Genomic DNA, 22,310 nt, shown 5'->3' on the forward strand with positions numbered 1-22,310 from the left:
CTGAGGTCAGATGACTTCCTTTTCTCTTGTGACCTCCTGAGAAGTTGTGGGAAAGGCATTTGGGTCTGCTTCCCAAGTCCTTTACCTAATTGCAGAAAACTGAGGAGACTATGACCATGCCCTGTTTCTATGGAGACATCTGTGATGACACACACTGCTCCCAGGAGCCTGTAGGACAGGAGCATTGGAAGCTTGTCTTTTCTAGCTTGGACCCCTCTGAGGGTTCAAGCTAAGGTTGACTTCCCCTCCATAACCGGCGCTGTACACAGAAGCAATAGGCCCTGTGCAGTCATTCAGGGTGACTGTCTGCCTCTGGCTCCGTCTTCTCAATGAAGAAGGAGAACTTCCCTGAGGAGCTCAGCTTGGTATCTCCTCAGATCAGCAAGGGCCTGATGCTGATTCAGAGAATGGCCAACCGAGACTCCCGCGGTCTAGAGAGGAAGCTGCAAGAAGACCATCACAGACCCAGCAAGTCGGCCCAGGCCATCAGTCGCTACTACTGCAAAGTGGTACGGAGTTGGGTGGAGTAGCTCTAACTTCCTGGCACAGCCACCATGGAGCGAGTCGTTCCTCTTCCATGCCAAAGACCCATGGGAGCTAGCAGCCAGCAGAGCTTGGCACATGCCTATTGGCAATCTGCCACACAGAGTCCAGGAGGCCTGCAGACTGCTGCTTCTGGTGTGGCAGAGCCCTGGCTGGCCTTGCCCGACTTCCTGAAGGACTTATGACCTCCTATCCAGAGCCCCCAGGCTTTCTTGGGGGTAGCTGTATGGAGTCACTGACTTCCCCCTCTGCAGACCTTGGCTCTTACTTGGTCTGGACAGCCAAGCCCAAAGGAGGAAGTCAACTCTGAACCCTGAGCAAAGAGACCTCGTCTGTCCTGAGTGTTACAGAGGAAGATGAAAGAGAGAGAAGGGCCCAAGGAAGGGAAGTCCAGATGGAAAGGCTGTCTGCATCCACCATGCACCAGGGGAGCCAGGGATGGTGATGGCTGTCTACATGACTTCCTAGTTGGGTGCTGAAAGCCCAGCCAAGGGTTGCCTCTAATGCAGAGCCTTCTGGGAAAGCTTTCCAGCTGGCCAGGAAAGGGGCGGCCCATTGCCCTGAGTAACAGCATAGACAGGGCCCCTGCAGCCATCCCGTAGGCACAGCCCAAGCCCCTGGTCTCACTTTTTCTCCTGCCAGAGCCAGTTCAAGAAGCTCAATAGCCCTAATGGCTTTGTGTCTGAAATGGAAGAAATGAGAAAGGCCTTTCTCATGCGGCCTGGATGCCCCCAGTTCAGTACCAGAGCTACATCTGTATCTCATGTGGGTAAGACCACCCTCCCCCAGACCACCAAGGGTGATGGGAACAACCTGCTGCCTCCTGGAACCCTTCAGCTCATAAGGAGCCTCTGGGGATGCTTCTGAACTCGTCTGTGGGAGCACAGAGTCTCTGAGGCCTGCACAGAGACTGGGGAATGGCGAGATGCGAGAAGACAGACCTCACACTCATGATTGCTCCTTCTTGTTTTGCTGTTGCAGTGTTGGGGTGGGGAGGGTTGGAATTTCTAGAAGCTTCTTAAGTCCACGGACACTTCAGTGGGAGCAAACACTCCAAGGACTCCTAGAAGCCTTACATCTTGTTTTGCTGAAGCCCAGGAGAGCACTACCCAGGGCACATCACTCAGAGTCAAGGCTACATCCTAACCTCTTGGGTCTCTGACTTGCTCTTGTCCCATGTCCCCAACACTGACTTGGGGACTTGTCTGTGAAGTTCAGCAATAGCCCAGCATAGGCTCCACTCCCCAAGGGGACCTGTGGGATTGTTGTGGGGTGGACTGAGGGGCCACAGAGTCTAGGCTGCAGGGTCTGTACCTGCATTCTCTCACAGACACCTCCATCAGTCCGCTCAGGTGATACACTGTGATCAGATGGGTAAAAGACAGAGCATATGGGATCTTCTGTTGTTGTTGTTTTTGTTTGTTTGTTTTGTTTTTCGAGACAAGGTTTCTCTGTAGCTTTGGAACCTGTCCTGGTACTAGCTCTTGTAGATCAGGCTGTCCTCCAACTCCCAGAGATCTGCCTGCCTCTGCCTCCCGAGTGCTGGGATTAAAGGCGTAGGTCACCACCAGCCTGTTTAAGCTTCTGTTTTGATGGAGCCCAGGGTTCAGTGCCGTGCCTTTGTCAGGAAGACTCACTTGTTCCTGGCCTCCTGTTTAAAGATAACATGCCAGCCTTGACCCTAGAGATCTTGGAACAGTAAGATCGTCACCTCTGGCACCTCGTACATTCCAGGTTCTGCCACCACGGTTGATCTGCCCAGGGACACATGTACCAGCTCTGGAACCTGGAAGATGTCTGAGGACCAGCCCCTGGACAGGCAGGGCTCTGCCACCAGTATGGATGGTAAGGGGATCCTGGAGGTCTCTGCCTTCATCTTCTGGGGTCCTGGGCAACGAAGCTGCACCCCAGGGATGCCTGATGTGTCCTCATGGAACTCTTCCTAGCATTGCCTGCTTCTCAGAAACGTTGAGACACAGGCTACCCAGGTCCAGGGCTGTAGCGGGACTCTTCTCTCGTTGGTGGAAGACACTACCATTGTTACTTGTCTTTGGCTGAACTGCAGCTGAAATCTGTGTCCTCTACCTTCTTTGTGCCCTTTCCTTCCAGCCCCTTGGGTACCACATCCTTGAATAACGAAATGAGCTTTCCTTTGCCAGAAAGTGAGACAAATGTGTTAGTTTCAGATAATAACCCGTAGTGAACAACTCCCTCCAGGCTTTAGAAGGTGAAGAACCCCAAATTCTAAAACAAGACTCCGGGGTGCAAGAGGACTGGGTCATGGGGTCAATAAGGGCAGTAGCAGATGGCTTCCTATCCTGAATCCCATGCTCTTGTCCCTCCACCCTGGGGTCTGAATATGGACTTTGATACCCGACCACCCTCCTGAGTGTGTTCTTGGTGCGTGTGGACAGATGTGGTGGTTCCAAGGGCTATACATAGGCTTCTGGTCGAGGAGACACAAACTTTAAGCTTTTAGTTTGGCAGTGGATGACAGCTGACTGGACAGATACCGGCCTCTGAGGGAAGGTCTGGAAGGGTGGATATTATCATGGAAAATTCCACTGCATATCCACAGGGAAGAATCTACTGCCCCCTGGCCCATGTTCCTCCACAGGGCGCCTCTTTTCATTCAGCAAGAGTGCTTGCGAGCTCAACTACTCACGCAAGAGGAGTGAGCCCCCGGCCACGAGCCCCACCAGCAGCCCAACCATGGTCAAGAGGTCCCAGAGAACCAGGATGCCCTGGTACATCTCAGTCATCCATGAGAAGGTAGGGTCCCGCACCTGGTCCGGCATCCTGCCCACCCCCCAGGGGACTGTTGTTCTACTGTCTGGCTAGCTGTAGCCTAAAATGACACCCAGACACCCTACATTGGCTGCTATTAATCTAACGATTCTCACACACACCTTCTGCCTCCTTCCTTCTTGGTGTGTGGCACTTTAATCCGCACAGAACTAGTTAGCGTGTGTGGCCATCAACCAGTCTGTACACCTTCAGCCCAGAAATCCCTGTGAGTATGAGTGAGAGGCTAGCAAATGCCTAAAGATCTGTGCATAAGCCAGCACATCCTGGTGGGATCCTTTCTTTAAATAACAAACAAACAAAGTTGGTACTTGTGAGAGTTGAGAACACAACTCACTTGTCTTAGAATTATGTTGAAATTTGGCATCCAGGCTATTCTGGCCTTGTTTTTAAAAATTCAGAAGCACTTCTGTAGTGATATTTTGTTTGTGATCTAACAAATAAAGCTTGCTTGAAGATCAGGGGGCAGAGCTAAGTCACTAGTTAGCCATGGAGGCCAGGCAGTGGTGGCAGACTCTAATCTCAGCCCTGGGGAGACAGAGGCAGATGAATCTTTGTGATTTCAAGGCCACCCTGGACTACATGAAATTGAATCAGTCTAAAAGAGAAACGGAGTCAAAAGGTGGTGGCTCACACCTTTAATCTCAGAATTAGGGAGGTGGAGACAGGAAGGGATATGACTGGATGGAGAGAGGACTATAAGGCGGGAGGAGAAAGGAGCTCAGTTGCCATCTGAGGATTCAGTCTGAGATGCAGTCTGAGGATTTGGAGAGATGGTATCACCCCTTCTGTCTGAGCATTAGTAGAGGTAAGAACTCTCTAGCGGTTGGCCGCTCTGCTTCTCTGATCTTTCAGCTTACATCCCCTAGTATCTGTCTCTGGGTTTTTATTATTAATACTAATTAGAATTTGTTCTACACACTTCATCTAGGCTTTGGGAGATTCTCGGTTATCACTATTCCCCAAACTCTGAAGCATTTGTTTTTCTCTCCTACCATTTTGACCTCTGGGGCTCAAACCCTGGGTCTTGCATGTGCTTATAGAACCAAACCTTCTACTACTTTTTATTTTGAGACAGGGTCTCACTGATTTGCTCAGGATGGCTTTGGACTCACTCTACAGACCAGGCAGGCCTTGAATTTGCAATTCTCCTGCCTCAGCCTCTCAAATGAGTTGGAATTCCGTGCTTACAAAACAGACAAGTTTTAATAAATCACAGGTTTTCTGCCTTTACAAGGTAGGCGTTTCCTCTTTTCTGCTTCCTGCAGTTAGCAGGCATGTAGGAACTGTCTGACTCCTGAAAGTCTGTGTCACTAACCTAATGCGGTGCAGCAGCAGGGAGCGGTGCCATCATGGCCTGTGGCTCCTGCAGCGGCGGCCTCTTCATTCCGAAGCCGCTGGCTCCTGTCGTGTCTCCTCCTGATCAGCTGCTTTCTCCCAGTGTTGGCTTTAGGATGTGCTGATTTTTTCAAATGGATGTTTGCTATTTCTAGGTCTTGAATCCATGTGTTCATGCACGCATGTGCAGGTGCATGTGTGTGTGCACGGGAACGTGTGTGTAAAGGACAAAGGTCAACCTTGGGTGCTGTCTGCCTTGTTTTTGAGACAGAGTCTCTCGCTTGCCTGGATCTCACTGGTTAGACTAAGCTGGCCCCAAGGATCTGCCTGTGTCCATCATCCTGGGGCTAGAATATAAGTGTGCCCCCACTTCTGGCTTTTTTAATGTTAGGTTAACTTTAAATTATTAGCTTTAATAGAGTGAGACAGCTTCCCATTTTGATTTTATTTGTATTGTCTTTTTAATAAATTATTTCATGTGTATAAATGTTTTGTCAGCATGCATATCTGTGTTCTCTGTGTGTAGTCTGGAGAGGGTACCAGACCCCTGGAATTGGACTTACAGATAGTTGTGAGCCATCGTGTGGGTGCTGGAAATAAAACCCTGGTCCTCTAGAAAAACAACCAGTGCTCTTAACCACTAAGGCATCTCCTCAGGTCCAACACCTATTTTACGTAGGTTGCAGAGATCAAACTCAAGTCTTCCTGTTTGTGCAGCAAGTACTTTACTGGCTGAGCACCTCCCCAGCTCCCATCCATTTTTTTTAAAAGCCAGTGGGGCTAAAAGGGAAACCCTGCACACTTGTTGAATGCACAAGGAAGAACACCAGTGGACAGAAGCAAATGAATTTCTGCAAGTCCCAGCCAGGACAGGCCCCTGACAGCTGGCATATGTATGATATGTCCAGAGGCTCAAAAGTGTGTCTGTCCCTTGACCCAGCCCTTCCACCTCTGCCATGCTGGCAAAGGTGTTTACCACCAGGCTGCCGCTGCTCACCCACCAGGGTGGGAGCCTCTGAGAGATGGCGACAGGCCTGGCTCCCTCCGGAAGCTCAGATGGCATTACTGGGGTTGTCTTTGTGTCTTTCTGAGAGGCTGTAGCGACAGGAGAGCCACTTGCACCAGCATATTTGGCCCATGCCATCTTAGCAGTCCTTGGCAGGAAATGTGCCAGTTTCCCTGGCGGCAGTTCTCAGAATGCTTGAAGGCACATGCACATGTCTGAGATCACCTTGGTCGGAACAATAAGATGTGTTCTCTGGTATTGTTTTCCCACTTTGCTTTTTTATTTTGAACATTAAAAAAATTAATCATCATACAAATAATTCCCACACCCCTTTCACATTTTCCAATGCTACAGTGTTGCATGCTGGCTTCTTTCTGATGTGTGTGGGGGGGCAGGGGTATGTGTGTGGTTTCTGTGCTTGCAGACACATGTGCAGGCACATGTACCCATGTGCATGGCTGTGAGGGTGGGAAAAAAACCTTGGCTGTCCTCTCCAGTTGCCCTCTGCCTTATTCCCTTGAAACAGGATCTCCCACCAAACCTGGAACAAGCTGTTTTTGGCAAGGCTTGTAGCCAGCATGCTCCAGCTATCTTCTTGTTTGTACCGGGGTTACAGGTGCACAGGGTCTCACATCTGGCTTTCTACGAGGGAGGTGGGAACTCAAACTTGGGTTTGTAGGTGGAATTCTTTGTTGGGACAGCCAACTCCCAAATAACCACTCAGAGACTTATTAATTATAAAGGTTCAGCCCATAGCTCAGGCTTATTACTAACTAGCTCTTATATTTTAAATTAGCCTGTATTTCTTATCTATGCTCTACCATGTGACAGTACCCTTTAACAACAGGGCAAGTTCATCTTTCTTCTCTCTGCATCTCCTTGTGACCCCTGAGATTTTACTCTCCTCAGCATTCTCTTTCTTTGCCCTGAAAATTCTGCCTAGCCATCGGCCAATCAGCTTTTTGTTAACAACGAGAGCAACACATCTTCACAGTGTATGGAAGGATTATCCCACAGCACAGGTTCTCACGCTTGTACAGCCAGACGTTGATCTTTCCAGCCCCATTTGCTCCTTTCTCAGATTTGTTTTTATTTGCCTATGTACATCAGGGATGGACCTGAAAGTGGCTATGCGTGGGTGCCTTCAGAGGCCAGAAGAGGGCATCAGATCCCCTGAAGCTGGCATTATGGGTGGTTGTGAACACCATGTGGGTGCTGGGAACCAAACTCAGGTCTTCTGCATTCTTGCCCGTGAGCCATCTCACCTCCTTTTGCTTCATTTCCCCCTCCCATTCTTCCTTCTCAACCCTCTCCCTATACAGTTAACTCTTTATATCCTCCCAGTACTGGGGCCTGAGTCTAGGCCCCATACATTCCGAGCAAGAGTTCCACCACTGAATGATGTCCCTAGCTCTCTGACTACTCTTGTGAAAACCTCAGAATGGATATCATTAAATTGCCCACGTAGGTTTTGCATTTGTGATCCCCCTGCTTCAGTCTTCTGAATAGTTAGGAGTTCATCAATTCTTTTTTTTTTTTTTTTTGGTTTTTCGAGACAAGGTTTCTCTGTGGTTTTGGAGCCTGTCCTGGAACTAGCTCTTGTAGACCAGGCTGGTCTCGAACTCACAGAGATCTGCCTGCCTCTGCCTCCCGAGTGCTGGGATTAAAGGCGTGCGCCACCACCTCCCGGCGAGTTCATCAATTCTTGTGTCTCACACTTTCCCCTGGTTTCTATTTCCATTAGGCTCAATTTTTGGTTCTTTTCTAAATTTAGATTTTTGAGGTAGCTATTTTTTTTTCATTTCTTTTTATATCATGTGTATGGGTGTTTTGTCTGCATGAAAGTCTGTACACTATGAGTGTAAGGTGCTTGTGGAGGCCATGAAAGGCCAGGACTCCTAGAACTGGAGTTGCAGACAGTTGTGGGCTGCCATGTGGATGCTAGGAGCCAAACCCAGGTCCTCTGCAAGGTCAACAAATACTCTTAAATACGGAGCTATCTCTCCAGCCTCTAAGATGGCTGTTTATATTAGTTTATATTTCTCCCAATAAGAAAATCTCAAAACCACAACCTTGAATTTATTTGTTTGTTTGTTTAGTGTATGTGTCCCTGTGTGACTTTCCTCCATGTGCAAATACCCTCAGGACCAGATGAGGGTGCTGGCTCCCCTGGAGCTGGAATTACAGGTAGTTATGAGCTGCCCTGCATGGATTCTAGAAACTGAACTCTGGTCCTCTGCAAGAGCAGAGTAGAGCTGGGCACGTGGGACAGCCCTTTAATCTCAGTAGAGGCAGGAAGATCTCTGTGTGTTTGAGGCTGAACTGGTTACAGTCAGCTAGAGCAACAGACACTTGTCTCAGAAAAAAAAAACAGTACTCATTCTTGAGACATCTTTACTTACATCACAGTTTTAGATTTATCCTGAGGTGTGACAATGGTCCCACATTCAATTTCATTCATTCATAATGTTTCCTAACTTCTCAAGTGGTTTCTTCTTCAGTCCATAGAATACACAGAAGCTTATGACGTTATTTCAATTAACTTGAGAGATTTCTAGTTGCCTTCCCTTCCAGATTGTTCCTCCTGCCTGGAAGCCTTACCTTAGTCTTTCTCTGAGTTCATATCTGCTGGTGAGGAACTGTTAGCCGAGGATGCCTTTAACTTGCCTTCTGTTGAAGAACTGACACAGTTGAGATTTTGAGAAGGCAGACTGAGGGGCTCCCTAACAAGCTCGTTTGGGGGGGGGGGTCACTCTTGGGTGACATTTCCGCATAAATGTGTGGGCCACCGAGAATACAGGTATCCTGAATTACAGGGGGAATGCTGACCAGGCTCTGGTCCTGACCTAAATGCCTTTGCGCAAGGATTTAGGGTCCACGCCCAGGACAGATGGTAATGCTGTACAATCCCAGGGTGTGGCTCCCAGGATGTGGCTCCCGGGACGTGGCTCCCCAGGAATGGCTGCAATAAAGAGCTGCATAACTTGTCCTAGTGTTTAAGTGTCTGGGAACTACTGTTCTCTGGGTGGCTGGGAGGGGATCTGGGGACAGTTGGCCTTGCCTGGTGGCCCAGGAGTCGTCTCTGGTTTCCACATAGGATCATTCCCTGGTCCGGCTGGGAGAAGAACTCCGGCGCCTCTCGGTGCTGGAGACCCAGATGCAGAAGAAAGATCAGGAGATCTCGCTGCTCCAGAAGGAGAAGGAGGCCCTGAAGAAGCAACTGAAGGCCCTCCTCAGAAGCAAAGGCACAGAACCATCTTCCTCTTCCATCAAGACGGTGAGCCTTCTGCCAGGGGCCTATGGGAGCACTGAGCTAGTCCAAAGGGGTAGCTCGTGGACTGAGATAGCCCATGAGCTGCAGGCCCTGCCCCCTCAGACATTAGCAGAGGGTGGGGGAGGCGGGACCCTATGGCCAGGAATGGTCCTTGGATTGGTCCAAGACTTGATGTCTTTCACACCTGATAACAGCTTGTGCTTGTCCGGGCAGACGTGAAGTGGGAGCAGGGAGAAGGCTGGAGGTCATGGGCAGTGCCTGGGTACCTTGGGAAAAACTGCCCACACAGATAGATGCCTGAGGCAGAACAGATGGGACTTCTGCTCCCCCATCCCCTCCAAGGGCTCTAACGCAGGCATGAGAGGACAGGGCAGGCAGATGAACTACAAACAAGCATGCTCACTGTGCCAAGTGGTAGGGCCCAGAGCCCCGTAGTTCCCCAGAGCTGCTCACGCACAGACCATGGCCCTGTTTTACGGATGACACTGCTCCCTTGCCCTCTGCCATGGTTACCGCTTGGAGATACTGATGTTCCCTTCCGGGAGGGTGAGGGACAGGGACAGCATCACCTGGAGCTCCTGTGGGAGTTTGGAGAGCTTGGGGTTCATAGCAGCATCTGACAGGATCGGTCATTTGAGGCCTCGCTGAAGCTGGGAAAGGTGAGCATGCTGAAGATACCACACAAAGAAGAGGAGGAGCTTCAGCCCTGGATGCAGGTGTGGAGCAGGCTGAAGCCCCAGGCTTCACTCCTTAGATGCTCCTAAGGGAAGAGGACCGCTAGGAGGGAGGCCCCAGCCACAGTGCCCCTCCCTGCAGCCCTGAATGTTGCTGGCCCTCCCTAAATGCAGATGAGGCCAATGGGCAAGCTCAATCAATGCCCCTCCCCCACCAAGAGCACAAGTACTGAGAGGTGGAGGTACCTCTCTCTTGTACCTAAGGACATTTGTGTCAACGCCCAGTCCCTTTTCTCTCTGTTCCCCAGATGCAGGATGACTTCAACTTGACAGAGAGCAGCAAGGAGCTGCCGATGGAACCCGGAAGTGTCGTGGAGGAAAAGGGTCCCAAGGGGGCCCCGGAAGAGGCTGGAACTACTGCCAGACCTGGGAGCAGCATGGGCAAGATGGGGACTTTGCGTGAAGAGGGCCCTGAGGAGGAAGAGGAAGAGGAGGAGGAAGCAAATGGACTAGCAGAGGAGGAGGAGGAGGAGGCGGTGGTAGAGGAGGAACTGTGGGAGCTGAGGGAGGAGGAGGAGGCCCAGCGTCCCAAGAGGTCACACTCCCTGACCGACTCCTTTGAGGAGGAGCTGATGGCCCAGCTGGAGGAGTATGAGCGCATGTTGTTGGACTTCCAGAGTGAGCTGGAACTCACCAGAACCAGATATTCCCTGGCCACAGGTAGGAAGGGCCAAGGGGCGGCTGCCATGGGGTGCGGGCGCCCAGTTCCCAGCGGGCAGGAGAGGCAGGAGATACAGGTCCCTCTCCACCTGGAGTTGCACCAAGAAAGGGTAACGGGGCATTCAGACAAGCAACTCGGGCTCACAGCTGGTCCTCACTCTCTCGCTCTGCCTGTGACCTGCCTCGCTCCGCCTGTGTCCCGCCTCGCTCCGCCTGTGTCCCGCCTCGCTCCGCCTGTGTCCCGCCTCGCTCCGCCTGTGTCCGCCTTGTTCCGCCTGTGTCCCGCCTCGCTCTTAGGAGCCATCACATCCTTACAACGGCAAACCGACTTCCAGGAGTCTCAGCTGCGAAAGGTCACCATGGAAAACGAGCTTCTGGAAAAGGAACTCCACGAACGAAAGCGGCAGATACAGGCCATGACCAACAAGGTGGCTGTGCACTCAGCAGCCCCGCTAACTAAGTCCAGGGCACCAGCTGGTAGCAGTAGAGCTGAGATTCCTATCATACTGTGGACAGCCTCAGTCCTACTGTCCTTTGGTCTGTGTCCCTATGTCTTCTGCCATGGTAACCCTGGTTATTTCCCAAACATTTGCCTGCCCCTGATCCCTAGGCTGAGTTTATCCACATTTAGAGTATGCTTAGCTTCTGGGCCTGCTCACGCTTCTGTCAACAAATGCCTGAGACAGAACATGTTATGAAGTAGAGAAGTTTATTTTTACCCAGGCTACCCCACAAGGGCCTCTTCTCATGGCCCCCATCCCATAGCAATGACGTCTAAGTCTTCTAGCAAATTCTTCGGGAAACTCCACTATAGCATCAGATAATGCGTCTCATAGAGTCATCTTCACTGTGACATCATCAAAAGACTTCCTCTTCCCCAGCGTCCTCATCTGCCTTCCAATGGGGCAGGCACTCTTTCTGTCCTTGGCTCACCTAATGTCATCGTATCCCAGCTTCCATTCTGTGCTAACATCATTTCCGCAATCACTTGAAACATGTAAGAGTCCACTAAACAACACTGAGATTCCTGTCATGGTTTTAAGCTTTGCTTCTGCACCCATGGCCTTCTCTTTCTTGTTTCTGTGCAATGCATTTCTAGGTTTTTTTTTTTCCAGAAAGGAGGTATGCCTGTAAGCTTTGGGAACACAAACCACCTGCAAATGCCTCAATTTTACACGTTAATAACCACCAGATTGACCACAGTTTGGAAATCATTATCCCACCCAGCTGCAGAAGCATTGCCCTGCTGCAAAGGCAAAGACATTGTTCCTGTCACTTCCAGGCCTGCTGGTGGGAAGTCTGAGGTCACCTGTGTGTTCTTAAGGTTATCTGTTGGAAAGCTGTCAGATCCTGTCCTGAGACCTGGCAGAGTCGCTCCTTAGTGCCCGGAAGTGAGTCACCTCGCGCTGTGCGGTAGGCACTGCGTGGCCCTCTGGAAGTGTGTCCTGTGTTCTAGAATCTTTGTGTGCCCTGCTGTTCACTTCCTCGTTCTGTTTTGTTCTGTTGCCACAATTGACAAATGCCCTGATAGAAAGTAACTTAGAGAAGCCCGGCAGTGGTGGCACACGTCATTAATCCCAGCACTCGGGAGGCAGAGGCAGGTGGATCTCTGAGAGTTCGAGGCCAGCCTGATCTACAGAGCTAGTTCCAGGACAGCTAGGACCGTTGCACAGAGAAACCCTGTCTCAAAAAAACAAAAAAGAAAAAGAAAGCAACTTAGGGGGCACAAGGTTCACTTTAGCTCACGGTTCCAGTCCATAGTCCATCGAGGCAGAGCCAGAAACAGCTAACGTCCAGTCACGAGGAGAGGGAGTGGATGCTTAAATGCTTAATGCTCACACAGCTTTGTCTGCTCCTGCATAGTCTCGGACCCCAGTCAGGGAATGGCTGCCCATTTTCAGGCTTAGCCTTTCCAAATCAATTAACAATCAAGCCATCCCCCACAACAGGTATGACCACAGACTAGCATGATCCAAACAATCCTTCATTGAGACTCTCTTCCCAGGTGTGCGTTGTATCAGGTTGGCAGTTAAACTAACCACATTCTTTTCTAGATTATTTTACTTTTTTTACCCCACTCCTCCCCTCTTCTCTCCCTCCCTCCTCCCCTCTGCCCTCTACACTCCTGCAGGCAAATGGAAAGACCTAGAAAAAAATGTCCTGACCAAGGTAACCCAGACCTAGAAAGACAAATATCATATGTACTCACTCATAAGTAGATAATAGACATAAAACAAAGGACATCTAGCCTCCAGGCCACAACCCCAGAGAACCTAGGGAACAAAGAGGACCCTAAGAGAGACATATATGGGTCTGCCTAGGAAGGGGAAAAAAAGATGATTTTACTTTTTAAAGTAAAGATGGTGGTGGCACACGCCTTTAATTCTTGCACTTGGGAGGCAGAGGCAGGTGGATCTCTGTGAGTTCAAGGCCAGCTTTGTCTACGTGGTGAGTTCCAGGACAGCCAGAACTACACAGAAAAACTCTCGAAAAACAAGCAAAAAAAATTATGTATGTGTGTGTACATATATGTATGTGTGGATGAATGTGTGTGCATGAGTGCCCGTGCTCACAGAGGCTAGCAGAAGTCAGCCTGGAGGCTGAAGGGAGCTGCTTGTCATGGTGCTGGGAGCTAATCTCCGGCTGTCTGCAAAGGCTACCTGGTCATCTCTCCAGCCAAACAATCACGATCTTCCTTTCTGATTTCCCTTAGGGAGCTCCAGGTACGTGGATTGGCCCTCTCTTTGTGAGCTGCCCTTTCTTTTAGCTTTCTGTCTCTTTGTCCCGTAAGTTTCCTCAACTCCATCCGTAGCTCTGCTTGGGAGTTTCAGTTTCATTGTTTGAAATGTCCACCTATGCTTTGAAGGTTCTTTTTCTTCTTTTTCCAAACGCTATACCCTTTCTATTTCACAAGAGCCCTGTCCTCTCTTCCTGCAAAGGCAGCATTGATGGGAGCTTGCTGTCATGTTCTGTGACAAGGTCTAGAACTGAGCCCCAGGCATGTTCATGACAATCAAAGAGCGTCTTGGCTAACAAGCAAAGGTTTCTTACTCCAGTTCTGGGCCTGGAGGACAGAAAGATGAGGATGTCCCCCACACTCAGCTCACAGGGGAGAGTGGCATCTTCAGGCCTGAAAATGACTAGTCTTTACCAGAGTGGATAAAAGGGCAGGTAGCTTCCAGGCCAGGGCCTGTCTTTGGTTTCCCTGTGAAGGGCTTAGCGTCTGGCTTTCTTGGCTCTGCCATGTTGGATGCCATCCACTGCTCTGTTTCCCATCTCCCACGGTGTCCTTGGCTCTCTTTCTCTTCTTGCACGTCTGCAAAAACCCACGGCTTTTTCTTCTTGGGAGGGTGAGGAGGCAGGTCAGGTGTCTGTATGCCAACATACAGTGTGGGCCTGGGACCCACACTGACCCCACTGTCTGCCCTGCAGTTCTCCAGCCTCCGGGAGGAAAAGAAGCAACAGGGGATAATGGGACTCATTGAGAAGGAAAACCTTATCCTCCGACAGGTGATGGCACGGGCGCCGCTGAGGCCTGGGCTGGGCTATCGTCCTGTGTGGGTTGGGGTACCATGATGGACAAGATAAGGTTGGAGCATCTTCACAGTGGAGCTGGCCCTCTTAATCCACTGGGGTCCCCTGGCAATGGCTGGGCTGGGTGGCAGGAACCGGAGGCTCTTTGCCTCCATCTTTTGGGAAGACGCGGTAAGGATTGCACAGGAGCAGCTCTGGCCGCATAGCTAACGTTCTGCCCTTCCTGGTTCCCCCAGCAAGTGTCTGACTTGGAGACAGAGCTCCTCAAGCGCGACCAGGCCATCGTGGAGCTGCACAGCAAAGTCAGCGAGCTGCAGGCTCAGGCTGACCTGTATGAGGACCACCTGAGGCGGTGGAAAGAGCTCCACAACGATCTCCAGAGCCGGAACGAGACAATCCAGCAAGCAGAGCAACAGACTCGCGTGGTCCTGGAGTCCTCTCAGGCCAGGGTAATGCCCACCGTTGCCCCCCACCGAGGATTCAGATTCATGTTCATGACCACCTATATCCTTACCCACTACCCGCCCACACAGACCATATGCCCAGCAGACAAGGGCTCTGGCTCATTCTGCCTCACATTGCAATGTGCAGTGTAGAACTGATGTTTGTGAAGTAGTAGAGGAGGGAGTGAAGGCTCATGGAACATTCTGGAAGCAGAGGACAGGAGCTAGTATTGTTCATCGAGAAAGTGGATCTTGGGTTACCTAGAAAAAGAGGCAGGAGGGAGGGTGATGATGTCCGTGTCTGCCCCTCCTTTCATCCCCCCCGCCCCTCCCCAGTGTGTCTCCCTTCCTGCTTCAAGTCCTCTTTATCTTTTCTAAGCTGATTTTTTTTTTATAACCCATTGAGTCCACTTTGTGCTGCCCATATGTGAACAGCTGTGGGGTCACACACTGGGGGGCACGAACAACCAGTCAGTGATCACAAAGACTCCTTCCCATACCAGACATTAACTGCCAATAGTTCCTCAGCTGGGGTGGGACCTTAGGAGCCCACTCGTGCTCCACTCTGGAATAAACAAACAAATATGTGTATGTGGTATGTGGGTGCCAGCACATGTGAGTACAGGTGCCTGCGAGGCTAGAAGCTTCAGATTCCTGCAGAGCGGAGCGATAGGGAGTTGAAAACACCCCCATGTGGGTGCTAAGAGCCTGTAACCTGTGGTGGTTTGAATGAGAAGGACTCCCAGAGGCTCAGGTTCCATTGTTTACGTACGAGGTCCCCAGTTGGTAGACCTGCCTGGGAAGGAGTCCGGAGTGCAGCCTTTTTGGAGGATGGGCTTTGGGGTTTCGAAAGACTCTACCCTTCCTAGCGCCTGCTTCTACCTCCTACTTGTGGGTCTTGGGTGTGTGTGCCATAATGCCCTCGCTGCCCCGTCACAGACTTCAACCCTCCAAACGTGCAGCTCAAATCAAACACTTTTATAAGTGGCCTTGGTTATGGTATCTTATCATAGCAATAGAAAAGAAACTAGACAGAATCAAATTCGGCAGGAGCAGAACAGGCAAGGCTCTTAACCACGGAACCATCTTGTCTGTCACAATCTATACTCGAGTTTTTTTTTTTTTTTTAGATTCTTTGCCAAATGGATATTTTTTTCTTTTTTTATTAATTTTTTAATTTATTTATTTATTAAAGATTTCTGTCTCTTCCCCACCACCGCCTCCCATTTCCCTCCCCCTCCCCTAATTAAGTCCCCCCCCCTCAGCCCGAAAAGCAATCAGGGTTCCCTGTCCTGTGGGAAGTCCAAGGAACCCCCACCTCCATCCAGGTCTAGTAAGTTGAGCATCCAAACTGCCTAGGCTCCCACAAAGCCAGTGTGTGCTATACTCGAGTTTTTAACTGGTTTAGTTTTGGCCTCCATGGCAGTTTTTTGGTTGCGGAGGTTGAAGGGGTATATATCATAGATAAGAGAGCTGTCTAAACACTGATAGTCTAGAGAGAAGGGATGTTGTGAATTGTTAAGAGGCTGAGGTGGGGCTGGAGAGATAGCCTAGCCATTAAGAGCTCTGGCTGCTGCTCTTTCAGAGTACATGGGTTGAATTCCCAGCACCCACATGGCAGCTCACAACCACATGCACCTCCGATCCCACAGGGTCTGATGCCCTCTTCTAGCCTCTGTGGGCATTGCATGCATTTGGTGCACAGATGTACAAGCAGGCAAAACTCCCATACACATAAAATAAAATTAAAGCAAAACAAACAAAAGAGAGGCTGAGGTCTTCAGTGGCAACTGGAAACTAAAATTTAAAATAATTGTTTGTGTCATTCTTTTATTTTATTTATTGTTGGTTTGTTTGTTTGTTTTTCGAGACAGGGTTTCTCTGTGTAGCTTTGGAGCCAGTTCTGAAACTCACTCTGTAGACCAAGCTGGCCTTGAATGCACAGAGATCCACCTGCCTCTGCCTCCCAAGTGCTGGGATTAAAGGCGTGTGCCACCACCGTCCAGCTCATTCTTTTATTTTTAAAACATGTATTTTTATGTCTGTGCACGTGTGAGTCTGTGTGTATGCATTCAATCCCCTGGAGCTGGAGGTACAGGCAGCTGAGAGTCCTGGGTCCTGTTGGGTGCTAGGACCCAAACTCAGGTCCTCTGCAAGAGCAGCAAGTTCTCTTAACCGCAGCGCCATTTCTCCAGTCCTGTGCTAATATTTTAAAGTCATATGCAGAGCTGGGGATATATCTCAGCGATAGAGAGCTTCCTAGCACGTGGGAGTCCCTCATTTCAGTTCCCAGGACTCCTGGTGGAGACGTGCGCTTTTCTAACTTAAAAACATAAAAATAAGTGTATTGCCATGCTAAAGTTTCTGTGCTTCAATGTGGGGCCACCTAGGAACTGAGGTCTGATCCAGAACATTCTAGCTCTTAGGCAAGTCCCATTTCCAGCCATGACACGCAAGAGCAAGAAATAACTTCCGGCCTGCAGGGCTTACAGTGGCAGCGCCGGGCGTCATTCTTAGTAACAGTGGGAGATGGTTTCACCTTTCTTCACAGCTGGAGCGACTAAGGAATAAGATCATCCAGGCCGTCTACAGCGTCAGTGGGACCAAGAGCTTGTCCACGGAGCTCTCTGACAACTATATCCTGGAGTCCCTGCAGGTGAGAGGACCCAAGCTATGTCCCCACTGCTCATCACTGAGGCTGAGGGAGGAGGGGACCCAAGCTGTGTTCCCCCTGCCCATCGCTGAGGAGATCTGGACTCAGTTTGTAAACCGGGTTTTCATCCTAGCTGTATCACCATGCATTGTAACTCCAGGACTGTCCCTTTTCCCTGCTCAACCAGAGAGGGCCAGCCTATCCTTGGAGATTGCTCTAGCATGGAGCTGCTCTCAGCCTCATGGAGGATGGCACTCAGTTATCCTGGTGCTCATCCCTGCACAGGGAGAGGGACAAGCTATCTGCATTTTGGAAGTTCTCTGCCCAGCTCAGCTTCCCTTGGTGGAGCTCCCTCCAGAAAAGCTTCTGGGCCAGAGTTCTGGCACAGACTCCTTCCTCTTGGCCTCAGCCTTGCCAACTCCTATGGACCTAGAGTCCCCCAAAGCAGAAGCTTTAGAGGGTCCTAGGGGGTGCAGGCTTTGGTGCCTGTGAACTGGAGTAGTCACCACCTGCCAGCCCTCGGTGCTAATCCTAGCTACTTTGTGTTTTCCTGAATAACAGGGCCTTCCCTTTATAAAGGGGATGAACCCACCTACCCTGAAGGTATAGCCCTGGGGATGGCTGAGGTACCAGGCTGCTCTGGTTGGGGTCGTATGCCACACAGGATCACATCTCCTTAGCAGACGCTCTGTTCCCAAGGTTCCGCTGCATTGCCCAGCGGACCCAACACGTTCACATTTCCCTGCGGCTTTGGGGAAGGAGCCTGGGTCACTCCACTGTCACCTGTGGGGACAGGCCTGTGGTCATATGTCTGCTGGTGGGGAGGAAGAGGGACAGAAGGACAGAGAAGATGCTCAAGGCCCTGCGTCTCTGCTAGGAGTGAGAACAGGGCTAGGGCTGGAAAGGGACTGGTCAAGCCCCGATGGACGAGACGAAACAGCTTCTGGTCTCTGGGAGTCTAAGGTTCCCTTCAGTGCCACACTGACTAAAGGGGTGGGCTTGGTGCGACAAGTGCATATTCCCCCCACCCCGCCTCCTGGGACAGCATCTCTGAAGTCCTACCACTGGCAGGGATACCACACTCCAACTTGCCTGCTGCAGCAGCAAGTCCTAGGTGGGGGGGATGGGGGACCAAGGTGCGGGGCTGGAGGCCACCCACGGACTGTTTCTTGTGCAGAGAATCATCACAGAGAGAAGCGAGTTCTACAGCCAGCTGAAACAAAAAGGGGTCAAGGTGCCCCCGCTGCAGCAGTCAGACATCTCCCTGCCCAGCAAGCTCAAGAAGCTGTCTCCCAAGTAGACCTGGCAGGGACCCCAGGACGTGGCCTGCCAGGCAGAGGCCAGGACCTGTGCGGCTTGCTCTGTGTTAAAGAATTAAACCTTAGAGTTGGCCACAGTCTCATCTTCTCTGCAACCTACAGGACCTCATCCTTTGCACCAGAACCTCACGGGCCAGGTCCCATGGCACAGCCCCATCTGTAGGGGAGAGCCACACCTCCAGGACCCCTCTTCCAGGCTTCACTTTTCTTTGCAGAGGGCCAAAGACCGCTCCCCCCCCCACCTTTAGATCCAACACTTTTACCTGGGGCATGCTCTTGCTACTGGGGCCCCTTTGGAAGGTGGGAAAAGCATGGGATGCGGTAGGGAGTGAAGGGGCTGAGGACAGCTCTTCTCAATCCACGGCCTCCTGGCGTCTGTGGTCAGGATGGTTTCACATACGACTGTGCCCCGGTACCCTGATGAACATAAAGCAGCTCTTTACACACATATTATGCCATACACTCTCCTGATCCTGCGGCCGCCCGTGCACTGGGCGGCATTAGTGCAGACAGAAGGCCCGGACACCGAGCCTTCTCTGAGCCTGACTCTGAGAGGCTGGGCAAGGACCTGGCGCCCTCTGCAGGTCTCTCCGGTGGCCGGCTCGGTTCCGCAACTCCAGCAGCGAGAGGGGTCTGCCCCTCCCGATCTGGATCAGACTTCCCAGTCCACTGCCCCCTTCTCAGTCGGGCCTCCCTCAACTCGGCCCCGCCCTTCAGACCCGCCCCCAGCCTCGGGCCCCGCCCCCGTCACCCCCAGGGCTGGAGACGCTTCCCGGGCTTGCGCAGCGGCCCTGGCGAGGGGCGCAGGTGAGACGCACTCAGCAGGGATTAGCAGCTTCCCGTTGCAACCCACGGAGGTGGACCCGACAGCTCGCCCCCACCACTCTTATGTCCTCCCTCCGGGGCTAGAGCTTCCCTGGCCCTAGAATTCCTGAGTGGGAAGGGCTAGATAAGGCCTAACTACCAAGGGCTATCAGGCCCGGAACTGGCGGCCCAGCTTCTCTCGGGACCCAGGAACTCCCTTGGGGCCTGTTTCTTCCTTTCCTTTAGCTATCTGCTCCTCTTCCCCCCTTTGTTTTCTGTATTTAAGGCTCGAGGCACCAACCCTACCTCACATCCTGGCTTACCCTGCTTGGGGAAGGTGGGATTCACTGACCAGACCCTGACAGCCTTCCTGGGCACCGGAGGCTTCAGCCCCCACCACGACTCGCCTTTGTAAGTTGGGGTCTCAGAGGTACTCTGTGGGCAAACGGGTCTAACGAGCAGCCGCACGGCATGTTGGATTCCTGTGTGCACACCTCTTCGGGGAGGCTCTGGGTTTGGAGGGGCCTCGTAGGCCCTTCCTACTGTGTCTATGACGATTGTACAGATCAGGGTGCACGAAACCCAGGAGACCCCGGTCCGAGGAACCCATTGCTCTCTGGTGGCCTATCCAGCCACGGATGGTTGGCAGATAACAAGATCCCACTACCTCCGGCTTGGACAAATCGGGGAGACCCCCACACCCCAAATTCCACATGTGGGCAGGTTTTGCTGTAGAGACGGTCCTGTTAGAGCCAGTGTTACATTGACGTCTAGACTGCATGTGTGGTGTAGCAGCTCCGGCCACTGCAGAAGCAGGAAAGAGGTGGCCACTCTTAACTGTGAAAGAGCAAAAGCTTCCTCTCCCCGCATTCCGCTTCACCCCGCACTTTGCCCACAACCAGTGGCATGGCAAAAGAGGGGTTCGGGTATCAAACTCATCTTGGCGTGGCTGCCACTCAGAGCCAACACTCCTGTTGTCCACCTGGAGGAAGGGATTGAGCCTTGTGCAGGTAGCTGGTGTGCTCTGTCTTGAGGCAGGTAACAAACAGGATACTCCAGTCACGCTTGCCACCCCTGGCGGTCAGCCAGAAGCCCTACCTGAAGACACTTGTGGTTAAGATGGCGTCCCTCTTCCACCCAGCCAGCCTGGCATCCTGGGTTTCTGTAGCCGTCTTCGGCAGCCCGCTGGCCTGCTGTGCCTTTGGGTCACTGGCACAGGGTTATCTAGGACACATGCTGCCTTCCCGTGGCCTCAGCGGCTGTGAGGCAGGGTCTTGGAGCTGGGTGTTGCGAGGGGACACTTGGATGCCTAGTACACAGGAGCCCTAACCTTCTCCTGATCTCAGCCTGTACTTCTAGTGTGTGCCCTGTTTCCCTCAGGTAAACAAGAGGCCACGGGAGAGGTCAGAGGGTAAATGAGAGGGTTAGTCAAGTATCCAGTGCAGGCAGGCCTGCAGGGAGGCAGGAGCAACCATGCATGGCAACATTGTCACTGTGACTCCTCCTCCTCCCAACCCACTGTCTGTGCCCCTGGGGTGGCTGGCCCTGAAGGAGTCAGGGATGGTTTGGTGGTAGGAACCTTCCTGCTCTAGGCACTCATGTGGCCCCTACTTCCTGCTAATCTATAATCTACAGGGGCCCCAGAAGCCCTGCTTGATGCCTCTCAGGGGCAGCAGGTGGAGGAGGGGAAGAGGACAGCTGCTGCCCAGCAGCTCCCTGGCTGGCTGGACTGGCGGTACCAGCCACCATCCACTGCTCATCCCTCTCCTTGCCAGCCTCTCTGGAGGGCAGCTCCAGGCCTTATCGGCTGGGCCGGGGAGGAAGACAGTTATCGGGTCCTTGGCAGCTACACTTTCCTGGTCTCTGAGGGCGGCACTGGCTGCCTCTCCTGATAAATGTCCCGCAAGGGAGGAGAGCCCCTGACCCCTCAGTAGAGGCCCCAGCTGGCAAAGCAGAGGCTTACATTCCTGAGGGTCAGGGCTTAGCCAGGGACCGCCCTGCCCTCTGGGTTGGAATTCTTGCTTTGCTTAGTCCTGACCCTGAGCTAGTTTCTAGTTACCTTGGTAAGTACCGCCCCCTCCTTCCGGGCTGACCCTTCCGTGACAGCAGCAGGCCTGCCTTCTGGGAGTCTGGTCTGATAACTGTCTTGTCTCCACTCTGACTGCTGTAGCCTCCCCCGTCCCCCACTCCCACAGGCCTACAGCATGCAGCCCCAGGAGAGTGGTGTCCGCTACAGCAGGTGGGACAACAGCAACCGGGATGAAGTCAGCATGACTGCCATATCCAGCACAGAGGAGCCCTCATGCTATAGGAGGTAAAATCTCAACAGGCCGTGACCCCCATTGCACTGACCAGCCTTGTCCAACCATTGGGCTGTCCCTCTGGATGGACAGGTAACTCTCAACTCCAGCAGGGCACTCAGGAGACCCTGATCTTCCTTCCCCATCCAAACCTATCCAGGTCTCCCTGGAGCCCTGGCTTGGGCTCACTGGTGGTTCTCGCTCTAGGCTCTCCCAGAAGTTGTGCTCGGGCAAGCTGGGGATCGCTATGAAGGTGCTGGGTGGAGTGGCCCTCTTTTGGATCATCTTCATCTTGGGCTACATCACTGGCTACTACGTGCACAAGTGCAAATAAATGCTGCCAGCTCCCATCCCTGGGACTCGCTCCCCCCCCCCCCCCCCGGGGACTCGCCCTCCCCAGGACTCGCCCCCCCCCGGGACTCGCCCTCCCCAGGACTCGCCCCCCCCCCCCCGACCCACTCCCACTCCTGGGACCCGCTCCCACCCCTGGGAGACTCTCCCATGCACACAGACCCCAGGGCATATGAAAATGCCAGGGCGCACTGTGCAGCTCCAACAGCCCGGCGCAGGCAGCCGCTTACTTGCTGGGGATGAGGCTCAGTCTCAGTAGAGCTGGAGGGGACCTCCCCAGGCTGGTCGCTGCCTGTGGTGTCCACATCCCTTTGACCAATGCTAGGCGCCTCAGTCCAGGGCTTGGCCTGTAACTGAGGCAGGCAGGCCACACTGCGTGTGCTCCTCCCTGTGGCCTTGGGCTGGGCTCCTGGCCCTCTTAGGCCTTCCAGATTCCTGATTGTGCAGGGAGGGCCCTGAATAATGATGCGTCCCCTACCTATTCTTTTTAGGGGACACAGATAGGGCCCCATATAGAAGACTTGTTTCTGTGCTTGGCACAGAGGC

At 52.3% G+C, this 22,310-nt stretch overlaps 2 protein-coding genes across 3 annotated transcripts; both read left to right on the plus strand.

Annotated features, from left to right (window-relative positions):
• Positions 1–329: 329 nt before the first annotated feature.
• Positions 330–18,328, plus strand: Ccdc27 (coiled-coil domain containing 27). Its single transcript, XM_041653020.1, has 12 exons — positions 330–509; positions 1,186–1,312; positions 2,278–2,388; positions 3,161–3,315; positions 8,790–8,969; positions 9,590–9,682; positions 9,949–10,360; positions 10,658–10,788; positions 13,793–13,870; positions 14,131–14,343; positions 16,889–16,993; positions 18,168–18,328. Exons 1-12 carry the CDS (start codon positions 330–332, stop codon positions 18,288–18,290), a joined length of 1,908 nt encoding a protein of 635 aa, XP_041508954.1. The 3' UTR covers positions 18,291–18,328.
• Positions 18,329–19,060: 732 nt separating this feature from the next.
• Positions 19,061–21,771, plus strand: Smim1 (small integral membrane protein 1 (Vel blood group)). 2 transcript variants are annotated; one of them, XM_041653174.1, is made up of 4 exons: positions 19,061–19,116; positions 19,400–19,524; positions 21,309–21,427; positions 21,621–21,771. In XM_041653174.1, exons 3-4 carry the CDS (start codon positions 21,318–21,320, stop codon positions 21,745–21,747), a joined length of 237 nt encoding a protein of 78 aa, XP_041509108.1. In that variant the 5' UTR covers positions 19,061–19,116; positions 19,400–19,524; positions 21,309–21,317; the 3' UTR covers positions 21,748–21,771. The 2 variants fall into 2 exon arrangements, with proteins under 2 accessions (XP_041509108.1, XP_041509109.1); XM_041653175.1 differs by lacking the exons at positions 19,061–19,116; positions 19,400–19,524 and adding an exon at positions 21,114–21,176.
• The last annotated feature ends 539 nt before the right edge of the window (positions 21,772–22,310 follow it).

This window comes from Microtus oregoni, unplaced genomic scaffold (assembly GCF_018167655.1).
Source record: "Microtus oregoni isolate MIOR12 unplaced genomic scaffold, Mior012 000005F_ref0000423, whole genome shotgun sequence".
NCBI classification, from domain to species: Eukaryota; Metazoa; Chordata; class Mammalia; order Rodentia; family Cricetidae; genus Microtus; species Microtus oregoni.